Below are 21545 nucleotides of genomic sequence, written 5' to 3'. Positions count from 1 at the left end.
ACCTGGCCATCAGTGCTTTTTAGTCTTCTCTCTGATTCTAGACCTAAACTGTCCTCTGACCCTGGTGTGTTCCTGTCTTCCATATCTTATCCTCTGGCCTTGGCCTCCTGGAGGAGAAAGGCATTTCCATTCCTGGCTCTAGGACTCTTTCTTTGGATCCAGATACTTAGCAATATACTCTCCACGCTTCCTAGAGTTTTCCTTTTATGATGTTCAGTCTATTTGAAGCATATTATTTGCAAGCCTTGTCATAGTCTTCGAGTGATGCCCCTTTAACCTGTCCTTCGGGCTTGCTTCACCAGGGTCATCTAAATGATGGCAGTTCCATCTTACTTTATGACCACTTCTTGCAGGGACAGCAGACAACTACCTGTGGTTGGTCAGGAGATGCTGGAAGACTGGCGGAGAGCTGCTGATGGGACAGCGGTGAGCAGAGGCTTGTGGAATGGACCTGTGTGGTTTCGTGGGTGAGAGGAGCGAGGTAAAGGAAAGCAGATGCAAAGCCTGGCCTAGAAGCTGTTTAGTCTGGAGTTGGCCCAACTGGATGTAGAACCCAAAAGGGAAGGTTTGGTAAAACTAGGGTCAGCAAACTGTGACCTGTAGGCCAAATCCGGCCTGCCTCCAGTTGTTTTTTTCCCCAAAGACAGAATCTTGTTCTGTTGCCCAGGTGGAGTATGGCTTGATCTTGGCTCACTGCAACCTCTGCCTCCTGGGTTCAAGCGATTCTCTTGCCTCAGCTTCCCTCCTGAGTAGCTGGGATTACAGGCATGCACCACCACACCCGGCTAATTTTTTGTATTTTTAGTAGAGATAGGGTTTCACCATGTTGGCCAGGATGGTCTCGATCTCCTGACCTCATGACCTACCCGCCTTGGCCTCCCAAAGTGCTGGGATTATAGGCGTGAGCCACTGTGCCCAGCCGCCTTCAGTTTTGATGTGACTTTCACACTAAGAATGGTTTTTACCTTTTTACGTGGTTGGAGGGAAAAAAAGCAAAAGAAGAATAATACTTTGTGATACAGAAAAATTATAGGAAATTCAAATATCAGTGTCCATCAGTAAAGCCTTATTGGAACACAATCCTGCTCATTGGCTTATGACTACTGCTACTTTCATGTTACAACAGAAGAGTTGAGTAGCTGGCTACAGAGACCATATGGCCCGCAAAGCCGGAAATACTTACTGTCTGGCCCTTTACAGAAAAAATTTACCAACTCCCGAATTATACTATTAGTCTGAGGTGTGACGGTGGCTTTGATCCAAGCCCATCAGAACATCTTCTGTGCTCAGTGTTGTGCAACCTCTGCAAACCCCACCACGTCCTATCCTAGAGGTGGAGAGAACAGGTTAATTAGATAGGTTAATTTGAGGAACTGTTCTTCCAACAGGTGAGAAGGAATGAGATGAGACAATGCAATGGCATTAAGACCATGTGCTCTAGGCCAGCAGCAGTGGCTCACGCCTGTAATCTCAGCACTTTGGGACGTTGAGGCGGGTGGATCACAAGGTTAGGAGATAGAGACCATCCTGGCCAACATGGTGAAACACTGTCTCTCCTAAAAATACCAAAAAAATTAACTGGGCATGGTGGTGCTTGCCTGTAATCCCAGCTACTCAGGAGGCTGACGCGGGAGAATTGCCTGAACCTGGGAGGCGGAGGTTGCGGTGAGCCGAGACGCGCCATTGCACTCCAGCCTGGGTAACAAGAGTGAAACTCTGTCTCAAAAAAAAAAAAAATTAGGCGGGCCTGGTGGCATGCGCCTGTGGTCCCAGCTACTCAGGAGGCTGAGGTAGAAGAATCGCTTGAACCCAGGAGGTGGAGGTTGCAGTGAGCAGAGATTGCGCAACTGCACTCCAGCCTGGTGACAGAGCAAGACTCTGTCACAAATTAAAAAAAAAAAAAATTAGCTGGGTGTGGTGGCTTGTGCCTGTAGTCCCAGCTACTCAGGAGGGAAGCTAAGGCAGGAGAATTGCTTGAATCTGGGAGGCGGAGGTTGCAGTGAGCCGAGATCACTCCACTGCACTCCAGCCTGGCAACAGAGCGAGACTCCATCTCAAAAAAGAAAAAAAGACCATGGGCTCTGATTCAAATGTTGGTTTCACCACTTATAGCAGTGGGACCTTGAGCAAGTGTCTTAACCTCTCTGGGCAGCAGTTTCCATATAATAAAATGTGAATAATTATATTGTCAAATATATAGTGTCGTGAGGATCAAATGAGCTAATGCATTCAACAATGTCTGGTATATTGTAGGCACTCAATAAATATTCACTACTATTAATTACTATGATTAGTTGGAGCACAGCAGTGGAAGATTTGGCCTGGGAGAGGAAAAAGCTATCTTGCTTAGTGCAGCATGTGGAATAGAGCGAAAACAATAGACATTCAAGATAAACAGCCTTGGGATCAGTTCCCTTTGTTAGTGATGCTGTGTGACTTCAGTAAAGTTGATTAACTGGCAAGCTTCAGTTTTCCCCTCTAGGGAACTCATATGTCAAGGGGTGGGGGTGGGGGACCTTCTTGCTCTTGAATTTAGGAGATGTGCTTCCTTTATAGTACTGCCTGTCACCATCTCAGCTGAAACACACATGGCTTCTGTTTCACCCTATGCCAGACAGCCCACTTGAAAATTCTCTTTCAGCAAGTATTTCATGAGTTTAGTAGATTTACTTGAAATTTTAAGAGTTATGCTTTTGAATTAGCTGGGTGTGGTGGCAGGCACCTGTAATCCCCGTTACTCGGGAGGCTGAGGCAGGGGAATCACTGAACCCAGAAGGCGGAGGTTGTAGTGAGCCGAGATCGCACCACTGCATTCCAGCCTGGGTGACAGAGTGAGACTCCGTCTCAAGAAACAAACAAGCAAAAATAAAAACAAGAAAGAGTTGTGCTTTTTAAGGTAGGGATATATTGTGCCACACAAAGCCTTTCTCTAAATCACCTGCTCTCTCCTTGCCTCTGCTCTTCCCCTCTTCTTTCTGAGTGAGGATCCCATCGTCCCCTCACCATGCCCATTCCACACACATTTCCTCATCTCTCTCTCCTCCCCTGACATTGTCCAAAGAGGCTAACCAAGACATTGTCCCAAAAAGATGGTTCTCTCCCCAAGGGAAATTTTTTTTTTCTTTTTTTGAGACAGAGTCTTGCTCTGTCACCCAGGCCGGAATGCAGACTGCAATTTCCGCCTCCTGGGCTCAAGTTATTTTCATGCCTCAGCCTCCTAAGAAGCTGGGATTACAGGTGTGCACCACCACAGCCAGCTAATTTTTTGTATTTTTTAGTAGAGACAGGGTTTCACCATGTTGGCCAGGCTGGTCTCAAACTCTTGACCTCAAGTCATCCACCCACCTTGGCCTCTCAAAGTGCTGGGATAATATGCATAAACCACCACGCCTGGCACCCAAGAGAAATCCTCATACCAGCTGTTTCCTCCATCCCCTAACAAGCAACACAGGGATAATTATGCCTACCTCACAGGGTGTTTTCGGGAATTAAATGAGGTAATGTTTCTGCAAGCTCCTGGCACATAGCAGCCAGTCAATAAATGTTAGTTTCCTCCTCCTTTGAGTTTGCCTTTGTGATTTGAAGGAACAAAGAGAGATGTTGAGAGGTATTTTGAGGGGGGGAGGAGAGTAGATAAAGCAGCCAGGAAGGTCATCTCCTTGACCATCACCCTCTAGTAAAGTGGAAGAGATTATTTGCCAAGAGCAACTGGAAGAGTTGGAGAGGCTCACGGCAGAAGCCAGACAAGCCTGGTTTATCTTAGAGTCCATCCAAAAGGGTTTAGTTACTAGAATAGCAGTTCCTCGGCATAAATCCTTCAGGTTCTCGAAAAATGTTATTAAATCACTTCTGCATCATAAATAATCCTAATTTTATTGCTCTGGCCTCTCAGGCCAAGGTGTGAGTCCTGCAAGATTCCTCTCCTGCTGAGCCGCAGGCCCAGGCACAGAGCTGCAGGGGCAGGATCCCAGGCTGAGCTGAGTGGAATCCAGTGGCCTGTATCGTCGTCTGATGGCTTTCTCTGATGTTTTCCAAGCTATTTCATTTTTTAATTTTTTTTAATTTCTCAAAAAAAAATATCGAATGCTTCACAGATTTGCATGTCATCCTAAGCAGGGGGCATGCTAATCTCCTCGTATTGTTCCAATTTTCGTATACATGCTGCCAAAATGAGCAGCACTACAAGCCCTTTCAAAGTTGAGGTCTTCTTACTAATTTTCCTTGAGGTGTAGGACTCCAAATGGGAAGTTTATTAGCAAGGTCCTTCATGCACAGGCATGGGAATTTGGGAATTCTGTTACTTGTCTATTTAGGTATATCTCTTGTCCTGTTGTTTCTGTTAGTTTATCTTTTCTTTTTCTTTTTCTTTTTTTAAACCATGGAATTTTAAAAAATCTTCTTCCAAAAGGCCAGTCGAGGTGGCTCACGCCTGTAATCCCAGCACTCTGGGAAGCCAAGGTCGACAGAGCACGAGGTCAAGAGATCAAGACCATCCTGGCCAATGTCATGAAATCCCATCTCTACTAGAAATACAAAACTTAGCTGGGCGTGTTGGTACGTGCCTGTAGTCCCAACTACTCAGGAGGCTGAGGCAGGACAATCACTTGAATGTGGGAGGTGAAGGTTACAGTAAGCTGAGATCTGGCCACTGCACTCCAGCCCGGCAACGGAGCAAGGCTCTGTCTCAAAAAAATACCAACCAACTAACCAACCAATGAAACAAACTTCTTCCAAAAGAGTGGATGGGTGGCTTTCATCTATTCTGTTGTGGGCCAAGGATGTTTCTCCCCCGTGTAAAAACAAATGGTTGTGATTATTCAATACCAAATTGTATCCCATATCTTAAGAAGTCCCTGCTAGTCTCCCCAGCTGTCCTCATCCATATCTATGCATCTTTGATTTTCCTTTTTTTTTTGTTTTTTTGAGACAGAGTTTCACTCTTGTTCTCCAGGCTGGAGTACAATGGCACGATCTTGGCTCGCCACACTCTCCACCTTCTGGGTGGAGAGTCTCCTGCCTCAGCCTCCCAAGTAGCTGGGATTACAGGTATGCACCACCACGCCCGGCTACTGGCTAATTTTGTATTTTTAGTAGAGGCAGGGTTTCTCCATGTTGGCCAGGCTGGTCTTGAACTCCTGACTTCAGATTATCTGCCTGCCTCAGCCTTCCAAAGTACTAGGATTATATGCATGAGCCACTGTGCCCTGCCCTGTATCTTTTCATTTATCTTTTTTTTTTTTTTTCAATTTTAGAGATGAGGTCTTGCTGTATTGCCCAGGCTAGAGTGCTGTGGCTATGCACACACTCAGTCACATCACTCTACAGCCTCAAACTCCTGGGCTCAAGCAATATGCCTACCTTAGCCTCCTGAGGACTAAGGCAGGCGTATACCTTGAGCCCAGGAGTATGAGGCTGGGCTCAAGCAATACGCCGTTGCGCTGGGCTCTGTCTATAATTTTTTTTTTTTTTTTTTTTTTTTTTTTGAGACAGAGTTTTGCTTTGTTACCCAGGCTGGAGTGCAGTGGTGTGATCTTGGCTCACTGCAACCTTCATCTCCCATGTTCAAGCAATTCTCCTACCTCAGCCTCCGGAGTAGCTAGGACTATAGGCACATGCCACCACTCATGGCTAGTTTTTTTATATTTTTAGTAGCATCGGGATTTCACTGCATTAACCAGGATGGTCTCAATCTCCTGATCTCGCAATCCGCTCGCCTCGGCCTCCCAAAGTGCTGGGATTGCAGGCGTGAGCCACCGCACCTGGCCTGTCTATAATTTTGTTACCCAGAGATTTTGCATAGCTTTTCTTCCCAGAGCAAAGTAAGTTGAAAAGTAGCAACACCTGTCTCTATCATGTGGCATTCTGGACTTTAAAAAAACAAAAACCTAGAGTTTAGGAAACATGGGTTCACTTCTAGTTCACCTTAGTCCACTGTGTATCTTCTGAATTCTGTCTTTAAATGTTTCGGTTTTATGACTTAATGTTTTTCCCAAATATAAAAATTGTGTGTGTTCCTGTGTAAAACAGGAAGGCATCAAAAAATACAAAGAAAATATAAACAAAAACGTGCTCAAGTTCCACCCTCAGAAACCCCACTGTGAATGAACATCTTGATACATTTCTCTGGGGTTTTGTTTTCTCTGCAAATGTGCTTACATAGTTACCAAATGTGATCCAATTGTAAACAGTTTTGAAGCCTGCTTTTCTACTTACATTTATTTCATGAGCATTTCCTAGTCATTAAAAATTCTTCAAAAGCCTGTTTCTGCACCATAACATATTTAATCATTCTCAGCTTGTTCCACACTTAGGCCGGGGCCAGTTTTTCACTCCATAAATAATACTGCAGTGATTCCCTTTGTACCTTGTTTTTGCATATCTGAAAATTCCCTTAGAAGGTATTCCTAGAGGTAGGATTTCTAGTAAAATAGAATCCTGGACTTCACTTTAGTCATCATTGTTAAGTCAGCCCAAGTCAGAACAAAATAATATAATGATGGTCATTATAATTATGTTTTGGAGCTATTTCAAGGCAATAATAATAATAGCTAACACTTATTGGGTGGTTTATATGTCCTAAGCCTTGTTTTAACTGTTTTCCACATACTAATTCCATTAATTTCATCACAACTATAGAACGCAGGTACTATTGTTATACCCATTTTATAGATGGCAAAGCTGAGGCACAGAGAGGCTAAATTACTTACCCAAAGTAAATGTCTGAGCCAGGACTCAAAGGCAAGCACTTTGGCTGCCAGCCTATGCTGTTAATCATGCTGGATTCTGCCTGGAAACAATCAAGTGGGGAAGGATCCTTACCTCTCACACACCAGGGGTACATGGCATGGGGCTCCCTAACCTGGGGGGAGATGGCCCTGCCCTGCTCACTGCCAAGTTCCTGTCTCCTGTACCCCTGCTCTTCTTCCTCTTTTACCAGCTGTGTCCCTGTCGTGTATGGACAGGACAGAAGCCCAGCTGCAGAATACCCAGTTCTTTCTTTTTTTTTTTTTGAGATGGAGTTTCACTCTTGTTGCCCAGGCTGGAGTGCAATGGCACAATCTGGGCTCACCACAACCTCCACCTTCCAGGTTCAAACGATTCTTCTGCCTCAGCCTCCCAAGTAGCTGGGATTACAGGCATGTGCTACCATGCTCGGCTAATTTTGTATTTTTAGTAGAGACAATGTTTCTCCATGTTGGTCAGTCTGGTCTTGAACTCCTGACCACAGGTGATCCACTCCCTAAACCTTTTCTAACAAAATGACTGCATGAAAGCCAGCACACGGGACAGATTTGAGCTGGACTCCTGTCTCGTGGTTAATTTACCATAAAAACCTCCTTTTCTCAAAAACCCAAATTGGACAGTGAGCTCCTTTTCTTTGATAATATTAGTTTTAATCATTTGAGTCAGTCTCTCTGATTGGAAATAGTTAAGGCTGACTTTAAAGTAAAAAATTTACTGTTGACATTCACAAAACGAAGTAAGTATAAAGGCACGTTAAGTTTCACATCTGGGCTAATGTAAGACAAAAACATTCTGTAGATAAGAGGGATTGGAGGATGTTGGGATCCTGAGAGTGCCAGTGCCTGGGTACAGGCAGTATTTCAGGCTTTCAAGGCTGTGGTGTTGGTGGGGTTGAAGTTACGGGCTCCAAACAGTAAAGCAGGACTTGGGTAATACCTGGTTTACAGTTGGAGCAAACAGAAAATTCCACTAAAATAAAGATATGACATGAAGAAAGGATAGAGTTGGGAAATGGGGTGGGAGGGTAGGGCAGAGGGACCTGAGGGCACAGGAGGGGTGGGGTCCGCTAGGCTGGTGAGGTCAAGGCTGTGGACACACCCTCCTCTTATTGCTCCCTCCACCCTTAGAAACCCTTTGTGACTTCCATGCTCTATGATGCAGGCCTGGGCTTATAGTTAAGACTGGGCAAACTCAGGGCTCAGTTGCTTCAGGCAGCCATGATATTCACCTCATGGGGAATATCCTCTTTTTTCTGAACAGCTGTACTGAGTCAGGGCTCAGCTCTGGCTTGGCACATTGCTTGGATATTGACCCCGACTTCATCTGCTTTACTGGGCTGGGGTTGTTTATGCTGTACTTGTTCTACGTGCTATTGACTCTCTATTTGTCACCCGCTGGGAAAAATAATGGCATCCCAATGGTAAGGAACCATGGGTGAACACCCAAGGGAGATTCCCTGTGGTTTCCCAATCCTATTCCCACATTTCTAAGTAAGTTTGTTTGGTACAGAGAGATGGTCTTAGACGGGAAGTCTGAAGAGAGGATAGAATTTCATCTTTGGAAGAGGTTGGGTAGACTTAGGGCTTCAGAAAGACTAAAGTTTCCATCTGAAGCTCAGACTACCTATCTGACTGTGATGGAGAGTTCCAGATAAAATTCCAAACACAGTAATTCTGTGGTCCCTGATTGGACTACATAGAGAGTGTGGTCTCTCTGAAGAAGAACAATTTCTGCTGAAATTTGATCATGAGTCACATTCCCATGTCATCTTCATTCAGTCAAGCCTTCCTTCATATTGGGTTGACCAGGGGAGCAATGCTGAGAGTTTCTGAGCAGAGGCTGGAGCCAGAGCTCTGTCTCTGGGACACTCTTCCTATGAGGGAGCACAGATGTGACTGTTGCCCTCTGAGTCTGTGCCCTCCTTGAGGACTGCTAATGAAGCACATCAAGTGTGACTCTCCCAGACAAAATCCTCTGAGTTTTTCAGGGAAGGAAAACTTAGAAATATTTGATCACTTTAATAATTGATAACAGGAACATATTAGCATTAATTAGGGAGTCACATTATGCTTGTGTAATGAGTGAATGAATGAATAAATGAATGAGCTTCATAGAGAGTGAGATAAATGAGTCCCAGCCTCTCATTGTCTTTCTTTTGTTCTCAGCCTCAGGGCAGACGCAGGAGGAGAAAGAAACGTGGGACATCTAAAGGTAAGGTCAGCCTGCTCTATCTGAGCTTCAACGATGACCCTTCCTGTTTCTGTAAGGAGAACTCAGGCCCATGATTTCTTAGAATGTCAGTTACTAGATACAGTCTCAGAAAACAGGACACTCAGCAGAGAGGCTTACAGAAAGGCAATCAGACCTGAGACACTGCTCATAGGCCCTGCTCTGCCCATCCATAGGCATGATAGAGTGATAGACCTGGGCACTGGGTGTTGCCCAATTTGTGGGCAAGTTATATATCAAGGAATGACTACTGGCTGGCTTGGAACCAGAGCTTCTGTCTCACAACTTTGCATAAGTACTTTGACTTCCTTGATGCTCAGATTTCTCCTGGAGGTAATTACTGACATCTGTGTTTCCCATGGTGGATTTGAGCATCACATGGGGTAATGTATGTGAAGGAATTTTATAAATGATGCCACATACACATGTGAACTTGTTAATAGTATCAATGACTATTTGCCCTTTTCTACTGATACTTGGGGCTATTGGAGTTGAATATCCCAAAGATCTTCCAGAGAGTGACTTCTGTATGATCCCTGTGCCTCTACTTTCATACATATAACATACTGTTATGGTTTCCCAGACCAGATAACCTTCCAGAAAGCAGCAGAAGAGGAAAGGAAGCTGGTTTCTTTTCTGAAAAGGTGATTAATTGTTTCTTTCTGTCCTGTTCCCACCCCAGTCCTTTTTTTAGCAAGTTCTATTCACCTCAGGGATTTCTTGTAGCCTGCTGTAGTTGTGGGAGTGGGTAGCCATAGGAACGTGTATGTGAATGAATGTGTTGAGAGGCCCTAGAGTGCATGGTGAGGTCATAGGCAGGGGCGATGTGAAGCGGGTAGCAGGCACCAGGGTTCCCACCCCTGCCAGGCTAACAGACCCTCCTTTCCTTGTTCTAGTCCTGGCTGCAGCATCGGGCCTCCTGCTTTCTGCAGTCCCCGTGATACTGCCTGCTTTCATCAACTGTTATGCCCAGATCCCCTCTGTGAGGTGTGTAACAGAACAGCTGCTGAGATCCAGCGAGTGTTGTGTTGGGAGTCCCAGAAAGATTCAGCCACCCCTCCAGAAGACTAATAGTGTCCCCTTGTCCTGACCCTTCTCCACCACCCCTCTTAATTCTCTCACCTGACCTGATCACCCCTTTAGCTGACTTATTTTCACCCTCACCACTGAGGGACCCTCTGCCACCAAAGCCTGTTCCTCCCCTGAATTCCAAGTTCCCTATAGACCATTCCCCAACCCAACAGCTTCCCTTTCCCCTTCTCCTACCACATCACATTCAGAGAGCAAAGCCCAATCTCGACCCTGAGGCCAGTTTGTCTCTGAACACCATCTTTTCATTTGACTCTAGTCAAATATTGGTTCTCCCCAATAAATTTTCTAATAAGAATTATGTCTTTTCCATGTACTGTGTTGTGGGGTATAGATTTTGAGTAACCCAAGCTTGTGTTTAGTGAAAGGTAGGAGTTAGTTCAGCTCTTACCGACTGCTTCCTTTGACTTCTAAAAGGTGACCAATTCCCTGGAGCTCTTGTGGAGGAATGGGTATCATGTGTCTCAGAAAGCCCCTTCTCTCCCTGATGGAGTCTGAGGAGATGGGCTTTTTTCTGCCTCTTTGCTTGAGACTTACTGATATGATATGGCAGCCTGCACGTTCCTCTCCATTCACTGCTTCATATTTAGAGCAGTGAGGAAGACAGGCCTTCCGTTTGTGAAGAGAGGGTTAAGGACAGGTATATTTTTCAGAAATAATAGTTTAGTCACTATTTTCAAAAAGTGTTCAGTTACCAGAGGGTCATGTAAGTTGGTGGAGTGTTGAGGGTATTGCTGGTTGCGGTAACCCATTGTCAGGAACACCATGGGTACTGCTTAAGAATCTGAGAAACAGAGCATGCTTATAATTTAGAGAAGCATGTTTTGACCTCAGTGTTGAGGCTCTTCTACTAAAAAGTCACTGTGGGGAAGTAGTCCCCTCCGTGGGTATTTCTCCAGGCTGCCTGCATTGATGACTTTTTGTTTTTTGAGACAGGGTCTCACTCTGTCGCCCAAACTGTAGTGCAGTGGTGTGATCTCAGCTCACTGCAACTTCCGTCTTCCAGGCTCAAGTGATTCTCTTGCCTCAGCCTCCTGAGTAGCTGGAATTACAGGTACGCCCCTGTAATTCCATGCCTGGCTTATTTTTGTATATTTAGTAGAGACAGAGTTTCACCATGTTGCCCAGGCTGCTCTTCAACTGCTGATCTCAAATGATACTCTTGCCTCGGCCTCCAAAAGTGCTGGGATTACAGTTGTGAGCCACTGTGCCCGGCTGATTGGTGACATTTTTGCAGAGCAGAACGATCCTTTATCTGTCTGTGGCAGCCATGTTGACCAGGCAACCACCTACCTCATAGGGTAAAACTAAGCTGAGAATAAAGAAAAAAGTACCTTAGAATGAATGAGAAAGTAAGAAGAAGTTACCTTAGAATGAATGAGAAAGTAAGAAAAAGGTGAAGATAGGAAAGGATGACCCTGCTGGTGGAAAAAGGTTTGTGCCCCATTCATGTCCATATCATGACCCTTTCTCAATCTGGATCTAGGCACCACCCCCTTGAGGTTTACCAGGGCACTGCAGAGATTAGAGATGTGTACATTTTGCCAGAAGTGTACACGGTTTTATTTTTCAATTATAGTATAAGCAGGACTGTTTTCAAGCATGACCTCCCTGTCTTTAAAGAAGATGATCTTTATGCCTTCTCTCCAGCCATGTTGATGGCAACATAGAAGATCTTCCCTTAGTGTATATGGTGCACTTATCAGGATGGAGGTGTCACCTATGATCTTCATGGACTTAGTGGAGTAGAATCGATATTGTCTAGAGCAGCCGCAGCTCATGATCCAGAGGTGAGTCCTGGACTATGCATGAGCATTACAGATATTTGGGGGCTCACTATGGAGCATTACAGAATGCTCCTTATGGCCAAGAGTGTGCACATTACCTACCCTTAAAATATTAGGGGTCTGAAGAGAAGGCAACTCTACTTATATAGACTGGAACTAACAAATGAGGTGAGTTTTCTTTTTTTTTTTCTTGAGACGAAGTTTTGCTCTTGTTGCATACACTGGGGTGCAATGGCACGATCTCAGCTAACAACCCCAGCCTTCTGGGTTCAAGTGATTTTCCTGACTCAATCTCCCAAGTAGCTGAGATTACAGGTGCCTGCCAGCACATCCGGCTAATTTTTGTATATTTAGTAAAGACAGGTTTTCACCACGTTGACCAGACTGGTCTTGAACTGTTGACTTCAGGTGATCCACCTGCCTTGGCCTCCCAAAGTGCTGGGATTACAGGTGTGAGCCACCATGCCTGACCATGAGGTTTGTTTTCTAGAGGGCACTTGAGGTAGGTTTTCCAGAAAAATTTGTGAATGCTTGGTGTCAAAACAAAACAAAACAGCAGATGTCCACTACAGCTCCCTCACACAACCATCCTTCTGTTTTCCTGTTCATGCTTATGCCACTGACCGGCAGGGTCTGAAACTTAGGATTGCAGAAATAGTTCAGGTTCCATGAAGGCCTTAAGAAGGACAAAATTGGGATGAAGCCCAGGGTAAAAAACTTGTGGAGGTAGAGAATCAATGGAGGACCCAAACATCCACGTGGATAGACTTGCCAATAACCTGGCCTCTTAATTCCTCTGTCATTCTATCTAAGGGTTTTTGAACTCCATTCCAGTTCAGTTACTGCCAAACCCAGAAGCTATCATCAGAAACATCTAAGTTATTATCAGAGACACGTCTTTTTTTGGAGGCAAAGTTTTGCTTATTCACCCTGGCTGGTGTGCAGTGGCATGTTCTTGGCTCACTGCAACCTCTGCGTACTGGGTTTGAGCAATTCTCCTGCCTCAGCCTCCTGAATAGCTTAGATTAAAGGTATGTGACACAATATCCGGCTATTTATTTATTAGTAGAGACAAGTTTTTACCATGTAGGCCAGGTTGGTCTCGAATTCCTGACCTCAAGTGATCCACCTGCCTTGGCCTCCTAAAGTGCTGGGATTACAGGCATGAGCCACTGTGCTGTCCAGAGCACTCAATTCTCTATCTGGAAGGGAAGAGGAATGCATATCAGGCTGTTCTCTGTTAGCTGCTTATTCAGGAAGGGAGGAAGGAGGGAGAAAATGAATGGAAAAACACTGCTTTAGGACTTTAGTGTTGTGTTTTGTTTTCAGTTTTGTTTTCCACAATTGTGAGAACGTTAGCCTTGCCTATTTAGCAGTAATATTTCCTTACATTTTTCACAAGTTCCATTTTGAGAGGTTCTCAGCTTATCCATTGGTGCAGTACTAGATGTGAACAGTAAAAACAGGAGTTAGTGACTGGGCATGGTGGCTCACGCCTGTAATCCAAACACTTTGGGAGGCTGAGGTCATGAGGTCAGGAGTTCGAGACCAGCCTGGCCAACATGGTACAACCTTGTCTCTACTAAAAATATCCGAATTAGCCGGGCATGGTGGCACACCTAGTAGCTGTAATCCCAGCTACTCAGGATGCTGAGGCAGGAGAATCACATGAACCTAGGAGGTGGAGGTTGCAGTGAGCTGAGATTGTGCCATTGCACTCCAGCCTGGGCAACAGAACAGGACTCCATCTCAAAATAAAAAAATAGGAGTTATTAAAGACAATAGCGACAGTGAATTCTGAAAAAAGTGACTATCGTTTCTAATACTGTCCACAGCAGATGACCTTGGTTACAAATGACCTGAAAAACAGCTGTACAGCTTGGGCAGCTCCATAGGTGCCTCATTGTGTAGAGAGTGCTACTTCAGGCTTACATTCTAATTAATAGCCATTTTCTTTTGTCCCACCTCGTAATGTTGATTTAAAACAATACCGGTGTCGCACAAGACTACACAGGTTGTTTCTGTTTAGGTCAAATAGACTGGCACCCCAGTGAAACACAACACAATACCCACAGCAAGAAATAAACACAGCCTTCATCCTGCTTCCTGTTTTTACCTTGCCAGGTTCCTCTGATGAGAGCCCCACCAGAGAGAATTTGCCTGTGTTCACACACTGGCTCAAGACTGGAATCTCTAGAACTTCTAATAGCACCAGAAGTGAACTTGGGGAGAAATGAGCCACAGAACCCTTGGGAAATGCTACCAGCGTAGAATCTTCCCAGGGGTTTAGGTCTCTGCAGTAAGGAACTCTGTATAGCCAGAAATACACAGAGTTTTTTTTTTCTTTCTTTCTTTTTTTTTTTTTGAGACGAAGTTTTGCTCTTATTGCCCAGGCTGTAGTGCAATGGCACGGTCTCAGCTCACCACAACTTCCACCTCCTGGGTTCAAGGAATTCTCCTGCCTCAGCCTCCTGAGTAGCTGGGATTGAGGGTGCCCACCAACACACCCGGCTAATTTTGTATTTTTAATAGAGAAGAGTTTTCTCTATGTTGGTCAGGCTGGTCTCGAACTCCTGACCTCAGGTTATCTGCCCACCTTGGCCTCCCAAAGTGCTGGGATTACAGGGATGAGCCACTGTGCCCGGCCCAGAAATATGCTTTAAGCATCCACTCTGCTCAGACTTGAGCATGATGCCTGGCCCATAGAGGTGCCCAGTCAGTATAGCTGAATTGAAGTGAGTTCTGTTGAGCTAGAGTGGATGAGATAATAAGAGGTAGAAAAAGGGATGCTCTCTTCTTTCATTTTCAGGTAGTCTAACAACGACAAAAATAATAACATCTAGGAAGTGTTTACTATGGTTTCAAGCATTTTATATGTATTTAAAAAATTCATACGACATTCCCATAAAGTAGGTATTTTTAATATTTACATTTTAGATCAGAAAGCTAAAGTTAAATCATTTTCCCAAGGTCATAAAACTAGCAAGCAGGCTGAGCACGGTGGCTCATGTCTGTCTTCCAGCATTTTGGGAGGCCAAGGCGGGAGGATTGCTTGAACCTAGGAGTTTGAGACCAGCCTGGGCAACATAGTGAAACCCTGTCTCTACAGAAATAAAATTTACAAAATTAGCCAGGTGTAGTGGTCACACTTGTAGGCCTAGCTACTAGGGAGGCAGAGGTGGGAGAATCGCCTAAGCCTGGGAGGTCAAGGCTGCCGTGATCACACCACTGGACTCTAGCCTGGGTGACAGAACGAGACGCTGTCTCAAAAACAAATAAAATGAAAAACTAGCATGCAGTAGAATTGGAGCCCCAACAGGCTGACTCTAGAGCCATTCACTATTCCACTGTCTTTCAAATGGAGTATTAAGGGCTCGAGTTTTCTATGAGAGGTAGTATATCTATATAGCATTCCACAGAAATGTTACGATGGAGTTTGTACTCTAATAAACATGTATGTATTTATAGAAGATGTTGTTTGTACTGTTAAATCAGATGTATGTATACCATATATTTATATCTATATTTATTTCTATGAACTAATCAGCCACATGCTATAGTGACAAATGAGCAATCTCTTATAATTACTGCAGTATATTTAAACATTTATTGAAGGATAATATACCTACAGAAAAATGTACATATGTGATAGTTTCACAAGTTTTCACAAACTGGAATACACTTATGCATCCACCTCCCAGAAGAAGAAACAAAACATTCCCAGTACCCCAGAGGCCCTGTCCAGTCTCTCCCTTTTCTGGATGCAACCTCTACCCTAACCTCTGACACCATAGATTACTTAGCAGTGGGAAATTTTTAATTTCTTTCTTTTTTTTTTTTTTTTTGAGACAGAGTCTCACTCTGTTGCCAGGCTGAAGTACAGTGGCATGATCCCTGCTCACTGCAACCTCTGCCTCCCAGGTTCAAGTGATTCTCCTGCCTCAGCTTCCCAATGGTCTTGATCTCTTGACCTTGTGATCTGCCCGCCTCGGCCTCCCAAAGTCCTGGGATTACAGGTGTGAGCCACCATGCCCAGCTTAAATTCTTTGTCTTATTTTCAGAGACTTGCTATGTTTCCCAGGCTGATCTTGAACTCTTGGCCTCCCAAAGTCCTTGGATTACAGGCATGAGCCACTGTGCCCAGCCAGGAAATTTTTAATGTGAGAAAACTGTCAAAGTTCATCAAGAAGCCTCAGCTTCGGCTGGGCGTGTTGGCTCATGCCTGTAATCCCAGCACTTTGGGAGGCTGGTGGATCACTTAAGATCAGGAGTTTGAGACCAGCCTGGCCAACATGATGAAACCCCAACACTACTAAAAATACAAAAATTAGCCAGGCAAAGTAGTGGGCGCCTGTAATCCCAGCTACTCGGGAGGCTGAGACAGAAGAATTGCTTAAACCCAGCAGGAGGAGGTTGCAGTGAGCTGAGATCATGTGACTGAGACTCTGACTCTAAAAGAAAAGAAGAAGAAGGGGAGGGGAGGAGGGAAAGGGTGGGGAGGAGAAGACAGCAGCAGCCTCAGAAAAAGAAAAGGAGGAAGAGGAAGCAACAGCAGCCTCAGTTTCCCTGAGTGCCTCTGTGATCTGGAGTTGACCATGCTGACCAGAAAGTAAGGTGCCAACTTCACATTAGAAGATAAACCTCAAACAAATATAAGAGAAATGAATCATTGAGTTCGGTTCCTTGAGGTTACATATTCAGAACCACTGCCTTCTTGTGGAGATCCAGAAGTGCCCTTTCAAATACCTGTGATAAAGGGCTGGGAATGAGAAGGGGCTTGGTATTACACTTATCTAAGCATATTTGTAAGCAAAGCAAAAAGCACTTTACAGGGGAGTCTGTGATAAGTTTTTACACCTGGTTAAGACTAACCAAAATGCCTTCTAATAGTCAAGCGTTGGATATATTGCTATGTTTGGGAGCCTCTGAGCCCCCTTCTAAGAATTTTCACGGGGAGCTGGGCAGTGGGAGTGGCAGCCATGTTGGTACAATGTGGCCCTGCCCCCAGTGTCATCTGATTGGATCAGAAAGAGACATCTGACTCAGGCTGGCCAATTAGATCCTCTCTCCCAGGAATTTTTCACTGGAAAGAAAGGATGCTAGTTAGTTTAGGCTGGTCTCTTAAACTAGGGGCATCCCAAATGAAGAGCTTTAGCATTGCATCACAGGCAAGAAGAAACACACAACACGAGGCTGCAGAGAGAAGGAAGGAGGAAGACGTGCCGGGACGCAGACAGGAGGACTGCAAAGTAAGAGACCAGAGAAGACCGTGGAGACACAGAGAGGAGGATACCGGAGCAAAGAAGCTGACTTGGCTTCTGCTGGTCTGGTTTAGGTTCTGGTCAACCCATCATGAGACCCAGCTGTGCCTCTTCTTTTTGGGGTCCTCAGATGGTTCTGGACTTTCATACTATAACCTTCTTCGACATTTTGCTGTTGCTAGCTTGAACGGCATCTGTTTCTTGCCATTTCAGCAACCATGGTTGCAAAATTCAGTGGCTTAAAACAAGAACAACACTTACGTTTATCACAGATCTGTAGTCTGAGCAAGGCTTAGCATGGACAGCTGTGTCCACTCCAATTTGGTTTCAGCTGACAGCTTGAAGACTGGGGGCTGATACTGTATGAACTCTCGCTCACACATACCTGGTTCCTGGGTTGCAAAGACTCAAGCAGTTGGGGCTGGAAGAGTTGGGGCTACATAGGAATCTCTCTGTTTCTCTGTGGTTTCTTCATCATGGTGGTTTCAGATAGATGGACTTTCCTATGGAGGCTAAGGGCTCCAAAGGCACAGGTCTCAGGAAGAGAGGGCCAGGTGGAAGCCACATTACTTTTTAGTACCCAGCCTCAGAAGCCATGCAATATCATTTGATTTCGTTCTATTTGTGGAAGCAGTTACAAAGATCCACCTTGGTTGTGGACCCCATCTCTTAGTGAAGGAATGTCAGCATCACTTTTTTTTTTTTTTTTTTTGAGACAGAGTTTTGCTCTTGTTGGCCAGGCTGGAGTGCAATGGTGCAATCTTGGCTCACTGCAACCTCTGCCTCCCAGGTTCAAGTGATTCTCCTGCTTCAGGCCTCGAAAGTAGCTGGGATTACAGGGGCCCACCACCACCCCCAGCTAATTTTTTGTATTTTTAGTAGAGATGGGGTTTCGTCATGTTGGCCAGGTTGGTCTTGAATTCTTGACCTCAGGTGATCCACCCTCCTCGGCCTCCCAAAGTGCAGGGATTACAAGTGTGAGCCACAGCGCCCAGCCAGCATTACATTTTAAAACAAGCATGTGGCCAGAATGTATATTAGGTGGCCATCTTTGGAAAATACAATCAATCATTCTTGTAAACAAAAGAATGTTAACATGTGGATTCGTTAGCTGAGTGTGGTGATGCATGCCTGAAGTTCCAGCTACTTGGGAGGCTGAGGTGAAAGGATCACTTGAGCCCAGGAAACCGAGGCGGCAGGGGGCTATGATTGTACCACTGCACTCCAGCTTGGGTGACACAGTGAGACCCAGCCTCAAAAAATAAAAATTAAAAAAATGTGGATTAATCCCCAAAAATAAAAAAGCATCAGAATTCCTAGAAAATTATCAGTGTTGTGATAGCAAGTGGGTTGGTGTGTGTAATAATTCTTTCTTTTTCCTCCTGCTCTGAACTGATGAACATCAAGCTCATCGGTAGGTAGTCTCACTGAGTTCTATCCATGAAGCAGCATTTTAAAGATGACTAATCTTTCGTTCTGTAATTGTCTTATGTTTTATTTTACTACATAATTTGGCATGAATCAAGTTCAAATCCCTTGTTATTTGTAATGAAAGGTTTCTAGTCATCTTGTTTTCAGATGTTACTTGTAAGCATGTATTAGTTTGTTCTCGAATTGCTGTAAAGAAATACTGGAGACTGGGTAATTTATAAAGGAAAGAGGGTTTAATTGGCTTATGGTTTCACAGGCTGTATAGGAAGCACGGTGGTTTCTGCTTCTGGGGAGCCCTCAGGAAACTTGAAATCATGGCAGAAGGTGCAGAGGGAAAGCAGACACACCTTACATGGCTGGAGCAGAAGCAAGAGCTGGTGGGGGTGTGTGTGTGGGTTGCTACATACTTTTAAACAACTAGATCTCATGAGAACTCACTATCACAAGAACAGCACCAAGGGGATGGTGCTAAGCCATTCATGAGAAACCGTTCCCATAATCCAATCACCTCCAACCAGACCCCACCTCCAGCATTGGGGATTACCAGTTTGACATGAAATTTGGACAGGGACACAGATTCAAACCTTATCCAAACCTTACCAAACCTTATCCTTTCTTGTTTGGTAAATGAGGTTTCCCTCCAACTGGATCCTTCTCAATCTCCTAATAAATAATCCAGATTTTCAGGCTTCAAACTACTCCAGAATTTTAAAGTAGGCACTGCTGAAAGATGTATTAACTCCTCCAGGCCTCCTAGGTCCTATTTAAAATGTTATTGCTTCATATCCCATAATAGAGGCTGAAACCTTATTGATGGCCTTTCTCCTGATTGTTTGTATGTGGAGGTTGAAGCTTTGGAAATAAAGAGTTGGTGAACTAGAACAGGACACTGAATTAAGTCTTTCAGCAAGGCTTAAAATAAAGAAGTGTAGTCTTATAAGCTCTAAAGCCTAAAAGATATTGAAGCTTCCAGAATGAATCAGTAGTTATGGCAGTGTTATTAGATGCAATAATGACTGGAGGGATGAAAACCTTGTTGATGTTAACTGAAAATAGGTACTTCTTTTATAGCAACATTTTCAATACTGTGCTAATGTGATATTAACCTAGTATTTGTGTATTAAAATATGTACATTCTGGTATATAAAGGAAACTTCAGACCACCATCTTTTTATTAATAAAATGTTAATCAGTTTATACTAACATCTTCAATTCATAGGTTGGTCTGTTTGCAATAGGGAAAGAAATGGCTAGCTTAAAAAACTCTACCTATAATAATAAACAAATATGCATGATAAAGAGGTAACTTGAATAGTAGGTATATTTTGGATCTGGTATAACAAGATACATGGGAAGAAAGCCCGATTTGTTCCATTTGCCAAGCTATCTGGTGCAAATATTTCTACCATGGCTGATTTCTAGCTACCACATGGCATCACAGAATGCAAAGTTGGGAGGAGGTACACTCAGTTGGTTCTGTAAGATGTATATGAGCTAGTCTTACATTATTGTTTATAATTCTTGGAAAGTCAGTTGGGTGGTAGGTACTTGGATAGGCCTTCTTATAATACTGTAGGAAACAAGGGCAAATTTTATTGGCAAGGTCTGTGGCAGAGTCATGTAATATATGCGCATTGAATTTCCATTTACTCCCCGACAATTCTCATTGGCCAATGGACTGGGAACAGAGATTAAAACATTTAAAAGTTGGATTGCAATCCCTCAGCCCTCTCTTCCTTTACTACTGCCATCAAAGAGGTCACATTCCCCATGGTGCAGATACAAGATGGTGGAACCCATATCAACCTGGTTTCATGAATGTCTGTGTGGAGCCCAATGCCCATTCACCCACACTGGGTATGTACCATGTTTCAGGTTGCTACCACTGCCTAACAAGCCATCCCGTACAAAATGGTTTAAAACAACAATGTGTTGTTACTTCTCCAATTTTGTGAGCTGGCTGGCCTTACCTGGAGAGTTCTCACAGACTCACTGAGAGTCTCTCCTGTGGTTGTGGTCAGATGGTGCCTGGGTCTGCAGTGCTTAGTAAGCTTGACTGGGATTGAACTAAAGATGCTTCTTTGCTTATGTCTGGCACTTTGGTGTTCCTCTGCATAGAAGTTCATTCTTCAGACATCTTACATCGTGAATGGCTCCAAATGCAATATCAGGAAGTGCCAGGATTCCTAAGGCACTGGGGAGAGCCACAGTGTCACTTCTGCCACACTTATGTCTACATACTTCCATGTTTAAAGTGAGTCGTGGGATCCTGCGGAGTCAGAGTGGGAGGTGACTTTCCAAGGGTGTGATTACCAAGAGGGAAGAGTCATTGGGAGCCCTTTTTGGAAACTAGCTACCACGTACCATGAATAAGAAATAAACCTTTGTCATAATAAGCCATGTAGATTTCAGGGTTAATTTGTTCCCTTGGCAAAAAACTAACCTAATCTTACTAATCCAGAAATTGGTACTTTATTAGTGAAGATAAACTAGAAAAAACAAACCCCCAAATCTCTGTGGCTTAACACATAGTCCTCTGGGGCTCTGATGACTCTCCAGGACTGTGGCCTTCCAGTGGTGACTCAGGGTCCACACTGCTTGCCTTTTGTTAATTCACCATCCATATGTGACTTCTAGCTAACTGGGGCAGAGGAAAGAGATTGTGGGGAACTCATAGCTCTTCATTACCTATTGACCGGAACTAGTCATGTGCCCCCCACCCCACACTGCGGGGAGCATGTGTGTATTTGGTGATTAGTAAATGCCTCTGTCACAATGTTATGTGAGATTCTTGACCTCTCTTTCCTCCCTTCCCCTTTACCTTGCCATCTGTAAGACATTTAAAAGAAACATAGAAAGAGAGAGACAGAGAGAAGGAAGGATAGAAAACGGGAGGGAGAGAGGAAGAAAGGAAGGAATGAATAAAGCAGGAAGGGAGGACAAATGGAAGGAAGAAGACAGGAAGGAATTTGCTCTATAGGATGTAAAAATGCAATCACTAAGA

General features: G+C 44.3%; 1 protein-coding gene and 1 non-coding gene across 2 annotated transcripts in view; one reads left to right on the top strand and one right to left on the bottom strand.

Annotated features, from left to right (window-relative positions):
* Window positions 1-10360, top strand: part of LOC103792545 (uncharacterized) — a 35551-nt gene extending 25191 nt beyond the window's left edge. The window contains exons 3-6 of the mRNA XM_078345749.1: window positions 354-426; window positions 8910-8955; window positions 9557-9617; window positions 9870-10360. Coding sequence (XP_078201875.1) covers window positions 354-426; window positions 8910-8955; window positions 9557-9617; window positions 9870-10044 — 355 coding nt within the window. The 3' untranslated portion in view covers window positions 10045-10360. The remainder of the gene's footprint in view (window positions 1-353; window positions 427-8909; window positions 8956-9556; window positions 9618-9869) is intronic.
* LOC118148289 (U6 spliceosomal RNA) lies at window positions 4073-4180 on the bottom strand. The gene has a single exon (XR_004735044.1). It is a non-coding gene; the product is annotated as a U6 spliceosomal RNA (small nuclear RNA).
* Window positions 10361-21545: the final 11185 nt, after the last annotated feature.

The sequence above is a fragment of the Callithrix jacchus genome, chromosome 1 (assembly GCF_049354715.1).
Source record: "Callithrix jacchus isolate 240 chromosome 1, calJac240_pri, whole genome shotgun sequence".
Taxonomy (NCBI): domain Eukaryota; kingdom Metazoa; phylum Chordata; class Mammalia; order Primates; family Cebidae; genus Callithrix; species Callithrix jacchus.
This window is presented reverse-complemented; position numbering and strand designations above follow the sequence as displayed.